Source organism: Hippocampus zosterae, chromosome 9, assembly GCF_025434085.1.
Source record: "Hippocampus zosterae strain Florida chromosome 9, ASM2543408v3, whole genome shotgun sequence".
In the NCBI taxonomy this organism is placed as follows: domain Eukaryota; kingdom Metazoa; phylum Chordata; class Actinopteri; order Syngnathiformes; family Syngnathidae; genus Hippocampus; species Hippocampus zosterae.
This window is the reverse complement of record NC_067459.1, coordinates 18,313,031-18,332,817: the sequence shown is the minus strand read 5'-3', so window position 1 is coordinate 18,332,817 and position 19,787 is coordinate 18,313,031. Positions and strand designations below refer to the sequence as shown.

Below are 19,787 nucleotides of genomic sequence, written 5' to 3'. Positions count from 1 at the left end.
GTAACATGTTAACAGTCGATGGCTAGTCTTGTATTGTAATGTAGCACAAAGACTTTGCTATTGTACTTTAGTGGAATTTTCACATATCCGTACTTTGTTATTTACAAGTTCTTTCAACTTATACTTTCACTCCTGGACTCAAGTTACATTTTCTTCAAACATCCTTGTTACTTATTGTGATTCAATCAAATCCAAAGAAATCGGTTGTGTGCTGCAATGATTAAACTTAAGTCAATACTGACGTGGTTTCGATACAGGAAAGATCATGAAAATGAGACGCACAATTTTTTTAATGGGAGCACCAGTTGTGTGTGTGTGTGCTGTTTTTTTGGGGGGGGGCGGGGGGCATCTAAAACATGGAGCATACCTGTATGGTGAAACGAATTACTCAAGCAACATGTCACATGTTCCCACTTTCGATTTGATTCCTTATAACTTCACTGGCACAAAACATGAAAATGAATACAAAATATATTAACAATCATTCATTCATTTGGGACAAGTTGTGTTGATGTACTTTATGACGTATCGATTCCGGGTGTGACGTCAAGCCCCGACTTTATTCAAGACGGCTGAAGATTGTTATAATAAAAGTTTTAGCTCTTTGTGTGCCGGTACTATTAAGGCTACTTTCAAGGTAAAACCAAATGCTAGCTTACAAGAGAGTTGTTTGGGTTGGTCCACAAATATTATCAGTATCAATATAAAAGGCACAGACCCAGGTCAGCAGTTAACAGTTACTTTGTATTTATTCCACACAACATGATACAGTACAATTTCTCCAATTAAGGCAACACAATACCATATATACACAGAGCTACTACAAATGTATACCATATAATATAACCGGTAGGGTTTTTTGTTTTTTGGGGGGGGCAGATTGTATTTGTAAATCAACACCTTATTCAAGACTGTTACAAGCAAGTGGAGAAAAGTACCATATGCAAAACCGTACCGTTAGCCTATCTAATTAAAAGACCTTCAGTCACTGCAGTTCAATTCAACTAGAATTCGGAGATAGCAGCTTACTTATCCATAAAAATATGAAACTATTACAACACTCATTAATAGTTTAAAACAGACACTTTTCCCCACTACACACAGCATCAATAGTAGTGGGATTTGTAATACCCTTTAGCCATACAGCACAAAATGTTAACTTTGACATCATCATTGTCTGGTAAAGTGCCTAATACTAACATAAAATACCAAAAAAAGTCAAAAGATGGTCCAAAATGTTTTGTAACATTGTGGTCAATGCAGCATGGTAAAGACCTCAAACCAACAAAAACTGCTTGCTTTAAAAAAGAAAAAAAAAAAAAAGCATTATCACAAATGTGTTATGTTATTTCAATACCATTCTCCTCACAGTGTACAATCATTTACAAAAATATAATTTGATTCAGCATTAACAAACGACATCATCGATTGATCATGATTTGACCTCAATTCGACATTGACAAGATGACAAACTATTTTCAAACCAGTGCAGTGTTTGTACCATAACGGTCACTAAATTACAAAGACAAAAAAAAGTGTGGTTAGTGTCCTTTTTTTTGGGTCACCTAACCAAAACGACAAATAAAAGTCTACAATCATCCGACATTTGGCAATTTATATATATTTTTAGAGGCATTTTTCAAAATAAGTATCAAATGCATTTCTGACCGTTGCCAGAATTGCAATCCTATTTTTAGTTTTAAGTACAGTGTGCACCTATGAAAAAAAACAAACAAACCTGATTATATGTACATAGTACAATAAACTGTGTTCAGTTTTAAAACACATGACAGACCTCCTTGTGAGGGCTAATGGATGAATTAACAAAGGTATAGAATAATAATACTGTATTCCTAAACATTGTCCGACAAAGATATTATTGTATTGTAGGTAAGGTAGCACGTTCCTCACAGTTTAGAGGTTCTGTATTTGAATCTTGGCTCTGGCCTTCCTGTTTGGAGCTTGTGTGTTCTCCCCCGTGCTTTTGTGGGGCTTCTTCCACACATTCCAAAATCAAACGTGAATTGAAAGTGTCTCGGTTATTGGTCTCGATCTGTCCTGCGATTCACCATCAAGACGGGCCTTTGAATTGTTCAGTTGGGAGTGTGGGGGAGTTCGGCCATTCAGTTTTGCGGACCAGTGTTTGGAGATAATTCAGACTCGGACACACACACATGCACACGCACTGTGTAAAGCGTACTAGTTTCAGATGAGATTCATACAATTGCAAATAAAAAATGTAAACAACAAAGGAAAAGATAGCTACAGTGAAACTTCCATCGTTGAACGCCCCAAAAGTTGTTCCGTTATCTAGGAGGGTGGGGGTGGGGGGGGGGGGGGTCTGATCCTCAAATTCAAAACTAGTGTTGGGAGATTGAACACTAAAATCTTGTGAGACTTCCACTCAAGAATTAAACAAGGGCTCTAATTTTTGGAACTGCCGCATGTGTGGTGTGACACGCATTAGAAATCAAGGCGGAGGTGGTTTCGAGACGGCATTGGCAATTTCACAGACGCACGCAAGCCATGAACACCGCCGACTGCATTCGCCATCAATGGAAGTGGCTCCACTCCTTTCTTTAATTAAATACAACACTCACATCTCGCATCACGAAAGGAAACGGCGATCCGCGTGGGACCTTGCCACTACTCTTGGCCGGTGTGCTAACAGAAAACAAAGGGGTACCATCATTAAATGAGCTGGCGATAATTGCTGGTGACCTAAATATGTCCGCGCATCTCATGTTCCTAAACTTCCGACCGGCAGTGTGACAGAAGATGTCGTAAAAGCACTACGATTCTCTAAATGAAGCTCCTCAATACACTTTCACATAGTTTCTTGGCACCAAGGCACCACAAGATGAGACCAAAGTACATGGTACCACCATTATTATTATTTTTTAATTAGCAGAGGAAATTTTAGTATAATTGATGCTGACTGAATTGTATTGGAAAATAAAACAGAATTTAAAAAAACAAAAGAAACTGCAAATATGCGACTGCGGCAGGTGCCAAAAAATTTGTATGCGGGAGTCAATGGATTTATGGATTTGGAGCAGGGTAAATATCTTATTGATTAACAGAGGTTTAACAAAATAAAATCCGTGGATCGGTGAATTTGCAAATTTACTGTACATAACTTTAGTTTTAATATGCAATATTTACTTGAATTTGGACTTCCATTACAGTTAGTTTTGAGGTTAATTAAAACATTGCCTGGGATAAATAAAAATCTTATTATAGTGCCAGTTTGTGTCTGGAAAAAACACACTTTTGAAATTAGAACATTGCCATTGGAGGTTCCACTGTAGCCTTTTCGAAATCGCACACGGCAGGATTCGTTGAAAGAGATAATATGCACATTCTTGACCGTTGCTAAATTGCTTTACAATCAACACATCTCAGCTATAGTTGTAAGTGAAATTATAAGAGCTTGGCTCCTTCGGAACAGGGGGTGGGGCCTCCGGGATTGTGATGTTCTCAAGGTCGAGGAGGCGGAGCTTCATCTCCATGCTGATAAGTGTGTCGAGGTCACTGCGTGTCAGGTCGCTGCTCATCTCTCTGCCCAGCAGCGCGCACAGGCCGTCCGTCCAGATGCAATACTGCTCCACAGGAAAAAAAAAAAAAAACGTACAGACCCCGGATGACGGTCCAGATGCAATTGTGCTCCACTGAAAAACGTCGAGACCCGAGACGATCTCAAGACTCACGGGTCACAAGAGGGTGTGACGCGCAACCAAGTGTTGCAACAAAGCAATCACCAGAAGTTCTCTTTTCCATTGTCTGAGACATTTTAGAAAAAAAAACCAAAAAGAAAATGGTCGGAAAGATGCGGCGATCGGGCTGGGTGATTTTTGAACATATGGCTGTCCGCCAGCTTGCTAATCAAGAGGAAAAACTGTTATTATAACTGTAACTACAGCATATGCTTATGCTATATGGTTTGTGGGGGATCCATCTCTAAAACTGCATTTTTTGTATTCCGAATGATAAAATACAATTGTACAAGTTACAGTTTTAATGTTCTGCATTTCCTGGGTAACCCCATTTGGTTATTTATTGTTCTTAGGGCCAAACATTGACCAGACAGAAATAGGATTATTATTATTTTATTTATTTATTCCCCTTTTTTTTCCCCAAAAAGCATTATATGAAATAGAAATAATGTTATTATGTTTTTTCGAGACTTTTTTTTCACCGAGTAGAGAAAAAAAATTTGATTTAACCCTTTAATTCCTTACGGAACACAATGGTACAAAAACACTGATGTTCTCGTGTCAGCCTACCTCATACTTGTTGGGCGCAACAAAGTTGAGCGTCTCATCCGGATCATAAAGGACAGAGAAAGCCAACTCCAGCACCTCCTGGGACAAGACCAGCGAAGACAATCACAGTAAATTGAGTCAGAGGGTTCTCACTCTGGTAAAACAAATCCTGAAAATGTGTATACTGTATTAGTAGAAAACTGTTCCGAGTAAAGCACTACCTGAGTGGAGTATTTGAGGTGCATTCTCAAACAGATTGGGGGCCAAGTATTTCAATCTCATAATAAGACGGGACTGAATTTAACTTGACGAACACTTGCCTTGTTTTGTTTCAGAGCACTTTTCTCTTTCATATGAGGGCAGTCCTTCCCAGTCACCACAGACTTGATGTCGGAGACGGGAACTACAAAGAAAACATATATTTTACAATGCGAGCTGCTCCAATTATGGTCCTGTGGCATAAAGAATGCCACAGTTGTCAAACAAAGTCCATGTCCATATCAAGAGGCATTTTTAATGCTGCACCTTAATATTTGATTTTGTTTTGCTCACATGGTATACTGCATTCAAAGTCATTGCAAATTAACCAGTTCTTAAATTCAAAACATCGACCTCTAAAGTCAAGCATTTTGAGCTTCAACCAAAATTTACAATCTGAATTCTTTCTTTTAAACATACAAATCTGTCAGATTGCTCAATACAAATTTATTTCAATGAAATGAAACATAAATAGTTGACTATTTTTGTTAATACTGATGTACTTGGGAACGCAGCTCGGTCCCATATCAGCTCCCAATCACTTGAATGTAACCGACGCGTCCATAAAATCGCTCACGAACATTTTGTAATGGGACCTTCTGATAGAAGAGATTCAGTAAAAAAGAAAAAGAGACTCTTACTCTTGTCGCTGAGCATCTCAAAAGGCACTTCACCCTGAGGTGATTCATCCAAGTCCCCGTAGTGCAGCACTTTGTGATTAAGGGAGAGTCTGCAGAACCAAAATTTCTCTGTAACACAGGAAGAAATGCTTAGCTCAACAGAGTCAACAGAAGCTACACTAACTGTGTAAAAAACAAACAAAAAAAAAAGCCAAGTGATTGTATTGATGTGGTACCTTGCCTTCGGCGGTTTCCCACTTTTCGGAAACAGCTGCCCTCGCACAGCCGATTGAGTCGTTGCTGTTTAATGAGCTCCAGAATCTCAGGCTGGATTCTCTCTCGCAACTCACTGCCTCACACAGATGGCATAAATGACGTTACACAGAATGATTTGTTTTGGAAACCATTTTAGAAGTGTGTGGATTGACATGGCTAACTAAAAAAAAAAAAAAAGATGTTTGACATGATACTGACATGATGGGCGGAGACTGAAAGTCATCCTGGCTCATTCTTTCAGACTGTCGTAGTCGCAGGATCTCTGAGTAGCTGAGACCTCGCAGCTTGTTCTTCAGTTGGTCTAAGGACGAGGGCTTCATGGCCAGGGCCCTGGTGATCTGCTCTCGGACCACCTGCATGACCTGCTTGGAACGCATTTCGTCCTCAGAAGAATTTGCATTTTTTTAATCAAGAGTGAGCCACGCGCTTGACTTCTCATTTCAAAACTAATTCTGTCCGCAAACAACTTTTGCTCATCTCAACTCATTTGTATTCAAACTGTCCCCAAAAATAAACGATCTGAGCTAATTTTGTAACAACAGACAGCAGCGACTCAAGAGGTGTCGATGTGGAGGACGCGCTCTGACCTGCAGTCGGCAACATTAAGAATTTAGCTGTCGTGTAATATTAATTGAAGCAAAAGCTTTTCAGCCGCCTACTCTCGTGGAATTCTCACAGAATTGTATGCACACGCACACACATTGTTGACGTCCATGCTGAGCGATGGAAATGTGATCTCACGCAGCTCTCACTCTGAAAAAACCAACAAACCTTCCGCACAATAGGAGTTACTCGGCTTTCGGGAGAAAAATCAGTTGTGAAGCTTGGAAACTGAACAAAATAACAAGCAATACAACACAAGCCCCGCAGTTCCCTGCGAAGTAGCTGAAACGGTGACCCAAATTTGAGATAAAACTACAATCGTAATAAGGCCTCGTCGACTGACGCAGCGCAAGTCTAAAGTCACGCGAAACAAATCCACAGTCATAAATCACTACTTCTTATTCCATTCTTTGGAGAGGAAATCCATGAACAATTTAACCCCTATTTAAAACTTGATATCTAAAATGAATACATCTTCTGCTGCGTTTGTGCAATTTGCTTGAAAATAGACATTGACAAAAAATGTGCCCAAAATTTGAAAATGAGCCATACAGCACACAATCCAACTGTAAGATTGTCCGTGGACACATTTAGGCGCATGCTAGTGAAGACCTTACTGACTTTATTAAAGTCCTCGGAGGTGGCCCTCATCTCCTTCCAGGTTTTATTGAGCAGCTGGATGCAGATGCAGAAGAATTCCTCCCATGCTCGGTCGTGAGTGAAGAACATGGGATGGTAGTCATTGCAGCCCTCATTAGCTTTTGAAGCAACAACAACAACATTTGTCAGGCATGGATTTCCCTCCCCAAATCACCAGATGATGTCATTTTCCCACCACAGTCTGCTGCACTTACGTAATTCTCCAACTTGGAGTATCTCACAGAGTATCCGAGTGAGGTCGATGGCACACCGGCCGAAGGGACACTCGTGCTTATCTTCGCGACTACTGTTTTCGAGAACAATCTGCCATGATTTGGAAGACGGGTTACATGTGATCTGCGCACACCTTTGAGTGGAGCGGCGTCCTGCCGCAAGACAGAACTTACACGGATGTACGTGTCTTGATGCACCTTGGCCAGGTACAGCATGTTGTCCAAAGCTAACATCCCAGGGGGGGTCTGAGTGAAATCCATAGCAGGGTTCACATGGTTCTACGTTTGAAAAGGAAATATATATTTTTAACTAAATATATCAACGTAAATATTTCTATTCTGTTGTGATCACAGGCAACTTACTGTGAAACCTAGCATTTTATAATCCTTAGCATACAACGCCTTTCTTTTTTCTGTGCCGGTGGGGTCATTTTCTCCATCAAAGGCAATCCTCCGCAGCTCGAAAATGACATCTCTTTGGGTCTGAGTCACAGAAACCAGCAAAAATGAATTTGCCGCATCGTTACAATGAGCTGTTACATACACAGTCGTCACCTTTTTGTCGAGCATTCACATTTTTTCCCCCATCCCAGCTACTATACATTTGAATAAAATAATTGTTTCATCAAGTAAAGACAAAAAGCAGACTTTTTCATTTTTACCTGGTCATTAGGATCCATCTTGGTCATCATTCGTTCCTCCAAAAGATTAAATGTCAACACCTGCAGTACGTACAGCTGATGGGCCATCTCTGCTTTGATTGGTCGATTTCCTCGTATGACGTGCTGGAAGGAGAAAAGGAACACGCCATGCATATTTGCAAAACTGGCTATTTGGACTTAGGCAAATTAGGACACAGACACTGCTTTGGTCCAACAGGCATCATAATGGGGTCGCAGTCTTGGAGGATTTGGTCGCGGGCAGCTCACAATACTGTAACTGCTCCGGGAAATAACACTGCACTGTCTTCCTCATTTGCAGCCAGCTCAGGGAAGCACTTCCACACAAGTTGGTGCCAAAGGAATCATACTGAGAGCTGAGAGTCCCCCCCCACACGCACACACACACTCCCACTCCATGCCATATCACATTTGATAGTTCTGCTTCAACACGCTTCCCGTTAGTCAATCTTTCCACTGGCTGAGCAGCTGGTCTGAAGCGTGGAGCGTCCACGCCTCGGTTGGAGGAACACTTAAAATACGGTTGAGCATAATATTTGGATTGTCATGTCAAGTGGCATTTAAAAAACGGGGATTATATCATTTAAAGAACACTGCGTTGATCAGCAATCTCTCAGTTGAATAGACATACTCGGTCGGTCATTCTATTGGTGTTAGCAGGTGGGGACGACTCACGTTAAGAATGATGGACCGCAAGTGCTTCTGGGCCAAGGTGCTTGCCATTTCCTGAGAGCAAAGAGGCATCAAACAGAAAGAAAGAGAAAAAAAAACGAATGAGGAAAAACTCAATCTGCACTGCCACAGCAAGCAATTATAAAGTCTATTCGAGACGAAACCGGTTTTGCCTCTTCTTCACACCTTCGACTGCAACATGACAATTTGAACCAACACGAATGTGTGCACAGCACAGTCAAGCGGATGTTCTGCCCGCATTTGCATGGGAGTGCGGCAGCTTTAAACAAAGAAAAAGGGAGGGCGTGAAGGCCCCACGGAGCGGCGAGGATGATATGAGATGCTGGTGTGTACTCACGGTAAGGTGCTGCTCCAGCGGGTTAGCGTACACCTCCTCCAGGTTCAAGGGAGGGAGGAGGAAGTGGATGTGAAAGTAAAAAGTGCACACATGGACAATGAGAGACAGAAATACATCACTGACACGGCATGCACAGAAACAAAGGACAACACGTATCGTGCGTTTATTTATTTTTTTATATTCCCAACTTTCCCACAATATGGTGATAATTATTGGATTTTGAAATTTATATCGCGGCAACGTTTGGATGTCCTTACGTCCCTACACTGGCCCACATTTACCTCCGCAAACACCATGCGAAGTTGTGTTTTGTGTACATGCGTGTAACTTTTGTTCGGATTATCTTTGACCCGTTTTACCAAAATGAGGCACTTGTGCATTATTCAACAACAAAATTATGGCTAGTAAAAATGCAGAGTTGCTAGTAACTCTGGGAACCACTTGCCACAGCGGCTGTAGAGTGAAAAAGTTCAAGTCGAACAGTCAAAGTTCATGATGAGAATCGTAATCATCCACACTCTTATGTTGATGTCACATGATTTTTTTTTTTTTTGCACTTCGGTGAACTGACCTGCCGTCTATCCTCGGGTGCTTTGAGGAAAAGAGCATTGATGAGGGCGATGGCATAAGTCTGAATCTCTTGGTTTGACCTGAAAAGGATATCAAGCAACAAAAGATTCCTGTTAGAAGTATCTTGCTCCACTTACCTGACCACAAAATGGTGTACAGTAATCCCTCGTTTATCCTCGGTTAATGGGAACCAAAACCACCCGCGATAAACGAAAAAAGTAGCGTCCAATTAACAAACAGGTAAAAAAAGGTCTGCAAGAAGCTGCAAAACAGCGAGTCACATAGAGCAACATATACAGTACTCCATGTATATGTAAATATATATGTACATATATATATGCACACACACACACACATTTTTAATTAATTAATTAATCTATATATTAATACATCTCTCTCTCTCTCTCTATATATATATATATATACATATATATATAATTTTTTTTATATATGTTTGAAAAAATCTGCGATGCACTGAACCTGCGATAAACGAACCGCGAAGTAGCGAGGGATCACTGTACAACACAAATCACTTGAACACACTCACAAATCCCACAATATTTTTCATTTAACCCTGCATTGATAGTTTCGCATTTGATAAAGTTTACATTCATGGCAGGCTTGCTGAACGACCGATGCCTTCCCTTACAGGCATTCTTGATGCAATTTTTTTGAAAACAGCGCCACAAGAACACACCAAGCTCACACAACATCAATCCTCCGGCCCCAAATCAGAGAGCAAAAAGCCCCTGTGCATGTGTGTGTGCTCACACTTGCAGGTGCCCGATGAGCTGTCCCACGGTGATCTCCTGAGCCACCCGGTGGTAGAGGCTGTGGCTGTTGAGTACCATGCTCTCCAGGATGGCCAGTGAGCGCTGCAGGATGGACACATCCACCATGGGCTGGTTCACATAGCCTGCGATCTTTGGGGAAGACAGAAGAAGCGAAGGGGGATGGGGGCGCGATATAAAAACTCTGCAGCATACACTGGTTGTGAATCATTATTAGAGCAATGACACTGGGGACGGGAACTTCCTCATTAGCGATGAAACGACAAACAAAAGTTATACTTGTTTACTTTGAGAAACTCCCAGGGCCATAGTAAAGCTTTCAGAAAATAGACACGCACACGCGCGCACACATTGAATGAGCTCCGGATAATCCGAGGTGTTGCTAGGCAACAGCACCCACTCATTTCCGCTGTGTAGGAAGTAAGGAAGGTCAAAGTTAAATCAAAGCGAGCAAACAACAAGGACGACGGCACCGCAAGTTGAGAATATGCAACTGTGAAGTGTGGGATGATGTGAGGCACCTGCTTGATGAAGGAGAGCGAGATAAGATCCCAGGATACAATGCCGTGATCCATTAACTCCAGAAATGCAGTCAGAGTGAACGCCAGCATTTCGCCAAAGCTGCAGTAAGAAGAGAACATTCATCTCATTTTTCATCTCATTTCATCTGCACCTGTATAAAAATGCTTCCAAAAAAATACATTCTATCTCCAGCATACAACATTGCGTGATAACAAAGGAGGGATTCCTGATCATTTGGAACATTTCCATTGACATGACAAAAAGCCAAAAACAAAAAGGGATTTTCTCACTGGGTGCCGCTCTCGACCAGACGGGCCAAGGTCCCAATCCCCTCCATATTGATAAACTCCGCGGCAAACGTGGGGTCTGCGGACAGCTTGGCCAGCTCCTTTAGAGCCTCTAAGCGAGCGTCAATCCCATGAGATTGGATTCGCTCCAAGAGTTGACGAGCAGCACGGCCCTGTCAGCCACAAGAAGAAAACATCATTGGGTAAAGGCCAAACTGCTTCAAATATGAGCTGACAGTAAATGCACAACCGATAACTACAATACTGAATAAAAACAATGTGGGCAAATAACTGGAGGTATTTCAGGTGTTCAATAATGATGCATCGGATTTATAAGGCCCCTTTGCTGAATCACTAGAAGCGTTCACAAACGGATACATTATTCATGCACTCGCACAGTCACACTGCGGTGCCACTGAACTAGCCACAGCTGCCCGAGGACAGGCTGATGGAAATGTGGCTGCCAGTGTGCATCCGAGGCCCCTCCGACCACCATCAAACATTCCGACCGAGCCGTACACCGGTGCGAGTGGCACTGGAGACAAGCCGGATAAAGTGTCTCGCCCGAGGAGACGACACATGGCTTGGACATAGCCGGAATCGAAGAGTGTGCCTCTGAGTCACTGCTGTTTCATAAATTGACATTTTCGGGCAATTTGCCCTGACCAGGCATAACACTCAGACCATCTGCGCAATCCATGGGTGGTGGTGCTTTATGTACATGATATAATATGTTACATTTGAAGAATTATTACACATTTAGCATTCTGTCCGACTGCATTCATGGAAATGACTGAAATGTGCTCATGTCATTACATTGCAATTGCAAAAAATATATGAAAAAAAAAATCAACTCATTTCAGTGCTATGAAAATATTTTCAATATTTCATAGCACTGACATGATCACAATGCACAACATTTGTTTTTGTTATAAATGATGCAGTCCCCAAACTTTTTGTGTTTCCAGCGATTCTCCCGCCGCAAAAACAAATAAATAAATAATTAGAAAACATGAGTTTGAAATCCCTGGCGTAGATTGTATCAGACAAAGTTTTTGTCTTATGTCATTGAGTCAAAAGACTATTAGAGTGAACAACATACTTAAAAGTAGCATAGCTAAAAATTTCCGCACGTATTATTCAAAACTTAAAGAAAAAAACAAAAGAGCTCGAACGGCCATGTTAAGAATTAGTGCCAGAGATTCGCCAAACGATTAAACAATGTCCTGTTCAAAAATGGGTGAAGAGCATTGAACCTTTTGGTGTTAAACCTGACTTTAAGTAACTGAGTGTAAAACAACAGGACGTAAATGATCAGAAAACAGCTGTATAGCCACCATATGGCAGAACTCCAGACAGCATTTATAGCGTTCAGACATTTCCAAGAGAAATTCTCAAATCTTGAAAAAAATGTATATATTTCAGAGATTGAGTGATTGTTAATCGTGCCCATAAATGGTGTCAAACACCATTCCCGAATGAATATTTCTGAACTGTGACTTAACAAATGCGGAAATGGAGAGGACGTACAGAAAATGAAGGAATTGAGAACATACAGTACATACGGGAAGGGAAGTGGAAGTAAAAGACACACAAAAAAGACGCACAAAAAGACAGGAGCACATGAAAAACCGCGCTGTTTTTGTCTGCCGCGACGTGCATCTTTTGTTGTCGATATTGTGGCGGAGGTGTGAGAATCTGGTTGAGAGTGGAACAAAACGGTTACGCATAATTCGTGAGTGCTTCTCAGAAAAACAACTGCTCTCAGACTTGTAGAGGCCAACCTTAGTCCCCCGAGCCACACTCGCACGTTTGACAAGACACACTGAGCGGTCTACACGGGAAAAAGTGAGGTCATATGTGCTTAAGCTGCACTTGTGTTTTAGAGCATCTAATCCACCATTGACTTATTCTAAACCAAAAGAAAGTATAGCAAAATGTTACTCACGGGTGAAACGGCTAATCGAAGGATGGTCCCGTTCTTTATTTCACTGCGACTCTAAAAAAAAAAGAAAAAAAAAAGCACAGGTTCACCGCTTGCTTCTGTTATGATCACAGAATAGCGGGAGAGGGCGAGGGGCTGGGGGGGTATGTTGACGCTTACCTGTTCAGTGATATAAAGCTGAGGACCATCGGCATATCGCAGAGCAAACTGTTCGGAGCCTGATAAAGACCATCTGAAAATTGAGAAATAGAATGTACCCCTTAGAGCAGTGTTTTTCAAACCCCGTGCCAGTGTGCCGCGGTAAAATATCCAATTTGTATGCCTGTGCGGTCGATCGCCAAGAAAGTAATCGTGTAGTACCCTCCGATACCGCCAGGGTGCGGCAACAGCTAACCAATGGCCTTGTGTTTCCACCACGAGAGACAAGCGAATTTGTGCGGCATGAATGCAGGACGACAGTCAAGTCAAGTCACAGTGAAACAATAAATATGAAATATTATAAAATACTTTTTCTTTGTGCTCATTTGATTCCAATTCAAGCTGTGATGACGTCGTACTTCAATGTTAAAAACGGTTATAGTAACAATACAACACGTTAATTGTTAAAATAAGCTTCTTTTTTTTTCACATTTTCAGCTAGTGGTGTGCCGCGAGATTTTTTCAATGAAAGAAGTGTGTTTTGGCTCCAAAATGTTTGAAAAACACTGCCTTAGACACCAAATAAACGATCGCCATAATGGGAGGTGAACATTTACGAAAGGCTGCAATAAGTCGCTGTGGGGAAACTCATGAGACGATGACGGAAAAATTTTGTGTGGGTATTTGCAGCTGAGGATTTTTATTGGCCAGAGTTGTGAAAACGCGGCAGTGTGTAAGGCTGAAAAGGAGCGACAATGGCAAATAGTCAGAAATCCTCATAAGAAGCTCAAGAATGCATTTGTTAAGTTTGAGCTGATGCCGGTGGAGTTTGTGAGCCCTCTCATTGCTCTCTTCTTGCATCATAATCCTCAGCGTGGTCTTTATAGTCAACAACCCATGGTTGAAGTCTACTTAAGGGGAGGAAAAAGCATCACCAATTGTTTTATGAACGAGTGCATTTGTTGAATACAGAAGCAGGTCAACGTGTACATGTTAACGCTGTATCCACCTTTTGAAAGCTTTGCAACGGAAGAAAAAAAACCTCCTATCTACTGGCGTTATGCATTCATTTGGAGAGAGGAAAGAGTCTTCAAATATAAAATCAGAGATGACCTAAATGCAATTACACTTGAGGGGACGAAAAGGATGCATGCATACATTTGGGATTATGGATAATAACATACAGTATGCTAATTGATTTCACCATTATAATGTATCCACTTTTTTTAGTTCGCTTATTGTGTTCAAGGTTGCGAGGCGCACTAATCCCAGTTGACGTCAAGCAAACTATACCCTGGATTGGCCGCCATGTATAGACAGACAATTCACACTTCACTGAACATTCCCACCATCACTCAATGGGAATTAAACCCCCGCGGCCTGCGCAGAAGTCAACCAAATATGCCACGACAACGTCGTTTAATTCTATCACTGCATTATTTTGCATAAAACATCCTTGAGACGAAATAAAAACGCTGAATGTATTTTTTTCATGCATTCTTCAAAAACAAACAACAAACAGAACAAAACAAAAACAAAAACAGAAAGACACTCAATAGAGTTCAAACCTCCGCCAAGCACTAGCAATAAATCAAATTGCACACTCTCATGCCTCACACCTCTTGCATGTCTCCATTGCCATGTGTGTATGATTCACAAAGTAACTATGGATTTCTTTTTTTATAACAGACTGTAAGCAAACAGTGACTTCAACACGAATCCCTTCGCTAAAACCTAAAAACAGTGACCGGAATACCAAAATAGATAAGATGCTTACCCGTCACAGACTTCACGGATGATTGAGGTCAAAGGTCTTTTCTACAACAGAAAAGGCAGAAAGTATAAACCCACAAATGTAGTCAGAGCTTAGAGAGAAGAATTTTTCATTTTCTACAAGGTGGAAATTTGATTCTGGCTAAGCAGCACAGGAGATACCACTAAAACACTTTTTTTTTCAAAGCAAATGCTAACATCATGCTTTGCGTGGAACCCATTGAACTTCTGGTTCAACATACGAAAGTCATTCTGGTGGCAGTACGCAGGACATTGCAATCGTAAATCATAGGAGCCACCTCTTGCACACAGAAGGAAACTATTTTTTTATTTTTGGCGACATAGGATCACATTTAGGTAACAGTACTGTGTTGCATTGCAATTCTGACAGTTTATTGATAATAAATGCTTTAGAAATGGATGCAATTTAAGGGTGTCAAGGGCTCTGAATCACAAGGCTGTGTTACACCACTCGAAATACTTAAAATATTTACAGACAAACGACAGCACAAATCTCCATCAAGTTGTTTATTTCATTTCTGCAATATTATAAGCAGTGAAATCTGGTGATTGATTGTTAAAGGAAGAAAATACTGGGTCAGCATTTAACCATACCGTTAGACCAGCCATATATAAAACCTACAATATAAATATACGTAAAACCGTGGTTAGATATAATACGAACAGAAATAAAAGTAGAGAAAAAAATCTGATCTTGCAGTGAGTGGATGCATTTGTAGAATAGCTAAAATAAAGATATTCGTAATCTTTGGGGAAGCACATACCTGGTCCATCTCAATAAGCTGAGCGTTTGCACCCGGCCATTCGATGGCGACCTTCACGATGTCAGCAGGTGGGGGCATGGCTGCCTTTTAGCTGTCACGTGCAGATAAAGGTTGCACACATATTATTTACATGAAGATTTAAAGTGGCTGTCTGAAGTGATTTGCCCTCCCACCACAACGGGGTCAAACAAATGCTGTTTGTATTGATACCGAATGAGACAAGCAAATACAGTGAAAGCTCCTCCAATTGACACAAGAATTTATGTTTTTGTTATTCAAATCCAAGCACTAATTACCTAATGGAGAAGTGTGGATGGGGTCACTCTGTTGCGCACCACTGCTCTAGGAACCGCAGTCTAAGTTCCCCTGTGAACACGACACAAAACAAATGTTAGCTCATTTAAATCCCCTATGACAAACACACAGCTGGAGGTACAATTTGTCTTGTTTTATTGAGATTAGAGAATCCAACCCACACATATTTGCACCACTCTATAAAATCGGACCCAAAATGATCAACATGGCTTGCTTTTGAAAATGCCTATGTCGAAAGATCAATGCATACAAATGGGTGAAAATAAGCTTATATGTTCTATAATCATATTGCAAGGAATAACGACATTACAATTCTGCGTATACAAACAATAAATACCATCCAATAGGATAAACTCCAAAGTCGTCTACCTCGGACAACACTATCATCACAACACCAGTGGAATGAATAACATTCATAATGGTTGCTTTCTATTCAAATGAGCCAGTAGCAAAGCCTCAGTATGTGTATGCTGCCGCACCAACAGGCTTTGTCAGTACTGGAACAAAGCCACCGGTAGGCAGTCAGTGAGAAATAAGAATTCCATTTTGGTAAATACTGCATCATCACTGTTTTACCACTGAGGTGAATTACTTTCGCTGTATATCTCTGCCAATGCAGCTTTTACAACCCTTTTACAACTTGAAGGATGAGGCTGCAGATGACATTTGGAGGATTTTATAGGAAATGAAGTTCAGACCTGTAAAACGCACATCAAAAAAAAAAAAAAACTTGCTGTTGTACAAGACCTGAGTTAAGCAATCGTCAAAGGATTAACTCTAGGTTTATGGACAACAATTTGACGAATATTGTTACGATTTATAAAGTATTTCCATAAAGTTAATTAAGATCCCTTTGTTTTTTATGTACACATTATTGTGTCTATTTTTTTTTTATTACTTCAAATAAAATATCCTTGCTCGTCTATCTATAATTAAGTGGTCTACCACTAGAACGGAATTGCTTTGTGTTCAACTAAAGAAGTCCATTATTTACAATAAGAAAATTTGTGACATTATTTGGGATTAATTGCATATACTTGTTACATTTTTACTCTTTGCCATGAAATATGTGCCTTAGCTAAATAAAGGTTGGGAAACATTGGAGTACGAGCATAAGAAGCAAACCTGCTAGACATCTCATCTCATCAGTTGCTTTTGTAATCTTGCTTTTGATTGTTGGGGGACTTTGTTGGCAATCTGCATTTTCCTTACTTTTTCTCTAAATCTTAATAAAGCATACATATCTCCATAATTTCATATAGAACAACAGAAATATACTAGCAGGACACTTGGGGGTATTTTCAATTTCAATTATCGAGGTTCTTGGGTGCCGATTTAAGCGTGCAATCTTAAATCAAACTTTCTGTCTCAACTGTTGTGCAGCACAAGGGGGTAGTCAACGCAGGGACCTGCAGTGACAAGATTTTCTCAGCACCAATGGCCTCAGCCTCAGCCTAGCTCAGCAGTAGCATGCGTTCACTGGTAGCTTAGCAACAACCGCTAACTAGCCTGGCGGCTTCGTTGAAAAATAAAAAAAGCTTCAACTTCTAAGACGAGACAAGACCATCACATGCTATTTTTAGCATTGCGCAAAAGATTCTGACGACATAGTTACCGTGCAGTTTCATTTTAATTTCGGCGAGTCTGACAGGAAGTGTCTAACTTTCCCTTAGCTAGTGGGCTGTAGCGCCCCCTACATTAAAACGACGCCAGTGCAGATGAATGACAACAAATTTACCATATTGTATTGTTTTTTAAAAAGCCTTTCAAGACAAGCCCGTTTACCATAAACGAAATAGTGTGTCCGCCCGCGCCTGCGATGAGATGGTCGATTGTAAGCAGTGTTGTTGTCCAGCTCCCGGTAGACATGCCTGTGTGTGTGACGGTGAGATATGAAGATAAGAAGCTCGCATTACATTAATTAATGGAACTGTTATAAGAAGCAGAGTTTGAGTCGCAGTTCCAGACGACGCCGGAAGGAAAAGCATTATACGGGGCTTTGACTGTCTGATGCTGAACCGGATGTAACCTCGAGATATTCATTCAGCCCCAACCAGTAACACCGACTAAATGAGGTTAGCTAAACGTCCCTTGTCTTGTCGCAACGGATTAAAGTTGCTCTCAATGGCAAAGTCCGTAAGCCGTAAAGTCGAATCAGAAGTGTCGCTCCTCTAACAGCGTGATTCATCCAGCATGCACCCGTCTGCTCACCCATTGCAGCCATGGACCAGTCTCACTATCTATGTATGCATCAGTCTCTACAGTGAGATGTGTTTATGCTTCGGGGCTTCACTTTGAGCCCCGAGATGGAACGAATGATGGAAGTGACGGTACGTGTCGGTGCTCGTTATTACTCACCCCGTGGCTGGGCCATCGATGATGCTGAGAGCATCCCAGCTCTCTCTCTCTCCGGTGAAATACTTTAGAAGAGGAGCAGACACTCCTCCAACGCCTTGTAGGCGGGACGCTATGCAAATGTCAAATTTTCCCAAAATAAGCACAGACACACAACGTGTCTTCTTGCTTTTGTGGAGCTTATCGGTGTGAGAGAATTTCAGAACACAATCAAGTAATGTAATACCTTTAACAATTACAATTAATTAATTAATTTATGAAGTGTGATGGCTGAGTTGCATTGTCGCATTTTCGAATCAGTCAAGTGTTTCAAAAGGGTATTTAAAGCAAGGGTGCCAAACTAATTTTTGTTGCGGGGCACATTGTAGTTACGGTTTCCATTGGAGGGCCCTTCTGACTGTGAATTTTGTGAAGCCATATAAGTGTTTAACCGTCGTCACATATTACATAAACACCGAACAACAAATTGATGGACAACTAGTTTTGAAATCATAAATAAAGAATAATGACTTGTTCAAACATTGCTATTATGGATTAGGATGACAATTTGACATTTTGGTTCACACCTAAGCAAGCATCATTGAAGTTGACATGCTTGATTTGCGTTCGTGGGCCACATAAAGTGATGTGGCTGGGCAGATTTGGCCCCCGGGCATTGACTTTGACACGGGTGATAGAAGGTTTCAAAGGCACCCAGCGGTCGCGCTTTGTGACTGATTATAACATTAAGATAAATATTGCCCGGCGTCATCTTGTATCATCTAGTGTCAAGGAATCATGTTAGTGATTAACACACATTTAGTTTGTAAGTCTTTAGCAAGCATTGTTTTTCATTTATTGTCACGTAAGTATAAGCTCTAATGTTTGGTTGGATTATTATTTTTTTTAAATTCAATACCAAATACAATAATATTTTTGGGTACAAAGATCTGGTGTCAATAAACGAAAACGAAAAAAGGTTTATACAGTAATTGTCTATAGATACCACAAGATGACACTAAAGTACGACAGTACTCTCCTCGTACCTTGTAGCTTTGGCCCCAAAAGCATTATTTTTCTATTAGAGAAGGTTTTGTCGCCATCTTGTGGGAGATTTAGGGCACTCTCAGAAAGAGCGTAAAATTTCAGCAAATACCAAAGGATAGTTTGGAATCACGTGTAGGTGGGGAATACTGTTTTACCAGAATATCTTTGTTAAATTATGATCACCTAATAAATACTAATCTCTACTACCGCCCATAAACATACCTCTGTCACGATTTTTCATTTAGAATTGACATCTGGTGCACTCTCATATCATTCATTCATTCATTCATCTTCCGAGCCGCTTGATCCTCACTAGGGTCGCAGAGGGTGCTGGAGCCTATCCCAGCCGTCTTTGGGCAGTAGGCGGGGGACACAGAAACGAACAACCATTCGCACTCACACTCACACCTAGGGACAATTTAGAGTGTTCAATCAGCCTGCCACACGTTTTTGGAATGTGGGAGGAAACCGGCGCACCCGGAGAAAACCCACGCAGGCCCGGGGAGAACATGCAAACTCCACACAGGGAGGCCGGAGCTGTAATCGAACCCGGTACCTCTGCACTGTGAAGCCGATGTGCTAACCACTGGACTACCGGGCCGCCCACTCTCATATCAAATAAACATATTTAGTTATTTGACTGTCACACAATTTGCCATGGACAAATGCAATTATT

At 41.1% G+C, this 19,787-nt stretch overlaps 1 protein-coding gene across 6 annotated transcripts; it reads right to left on the bottom strand.

Annotated features, from left to right (window-relative positions):
- Positions 1-872: 872 nt before the first annotated feature.
- On the bottom strand, positions 873-18,227 carry elmo2 (engulfment and cell motility 2). 6 transcript variants are annotated; one of them, XM_052076853.1, is made up of 23 exons: positions 18,089-18,227; positions 15,712-15,781; positions 15,416-15,506; positions 14,635-14,675; positions 12,879-12,951; positions 12,723-12,773; positions 10,778-10,947; positions 10,487-10,586; positions 9,946-10,097; positions 9,176-9,254; positions 8,605-8,640; positions 8,250-8,300; positions 7,557-7,679; positions 7,258-7,377; positions 7,069-7,173; positions 6,877-6,985; positions 6,644-6,780; positions 5,618-5,781; positions 5,380-5,492; positions 5,165-5,272; positions 4,586-4,668; positions 4,287-4,364; positions 873-3,602 (listed from the first exon to the last, which is right to left on the bottom strand). In XM_052076853.1, exons 3-23 carry the CDS (start codon positions 15,491-15,493, stop codon positions 3,402-3,404), a joined length of 2,172 nt encoding a protein of 723 aa, XP_051932813.1. In that variant the 5' UTR covers positions 15,494-15,506; positions 15,712-15,781; positions 18,089-18,227; the 3' UTR covers positions 873-3,401. The 6 variants fall into 6 exon arrangements, with proteins under 6 accessions (XP_051932813.1, XP_051932816.1, XP_051932815.1 ...); XM_052076856.1 differs by having other exon boundaries at positions 9,952-10,097; positions 18,089-18,226; XM_052076855.1 differs by lacking the exon at positions 18,089-18,227 and adding an exon at positions 17,942-18,073.
- Between the last annotated feature and the right edge of the window lie 1,560 nt (positions 18,228-19,787).

Bases quoted from the DNA above. Each gene is read 5' to 3' on its own strand.
- elmo2 (XM_052076853.1), bottom strand. From the start codon at position 15,493: ATGCCCCCACCTGCTGACATCGTGAAGGTCGCCATCGAATGGCCGGGT. The intron at 10,587-10,777 runs GTGAGAAAATCC...TTCTTACTGCAG, and splicing joins CTGGTCGAGAGCGGCACCCA to CTTTGGCGAAATGCTGGCGT. The intron at 8,301-8,604 runs GTGAGTACACAC...CTTTGCTCTCAG, and splicing joins CGCTGGAGCAGCACCTTACC to GAAATGGCAAGCACCTTGGC.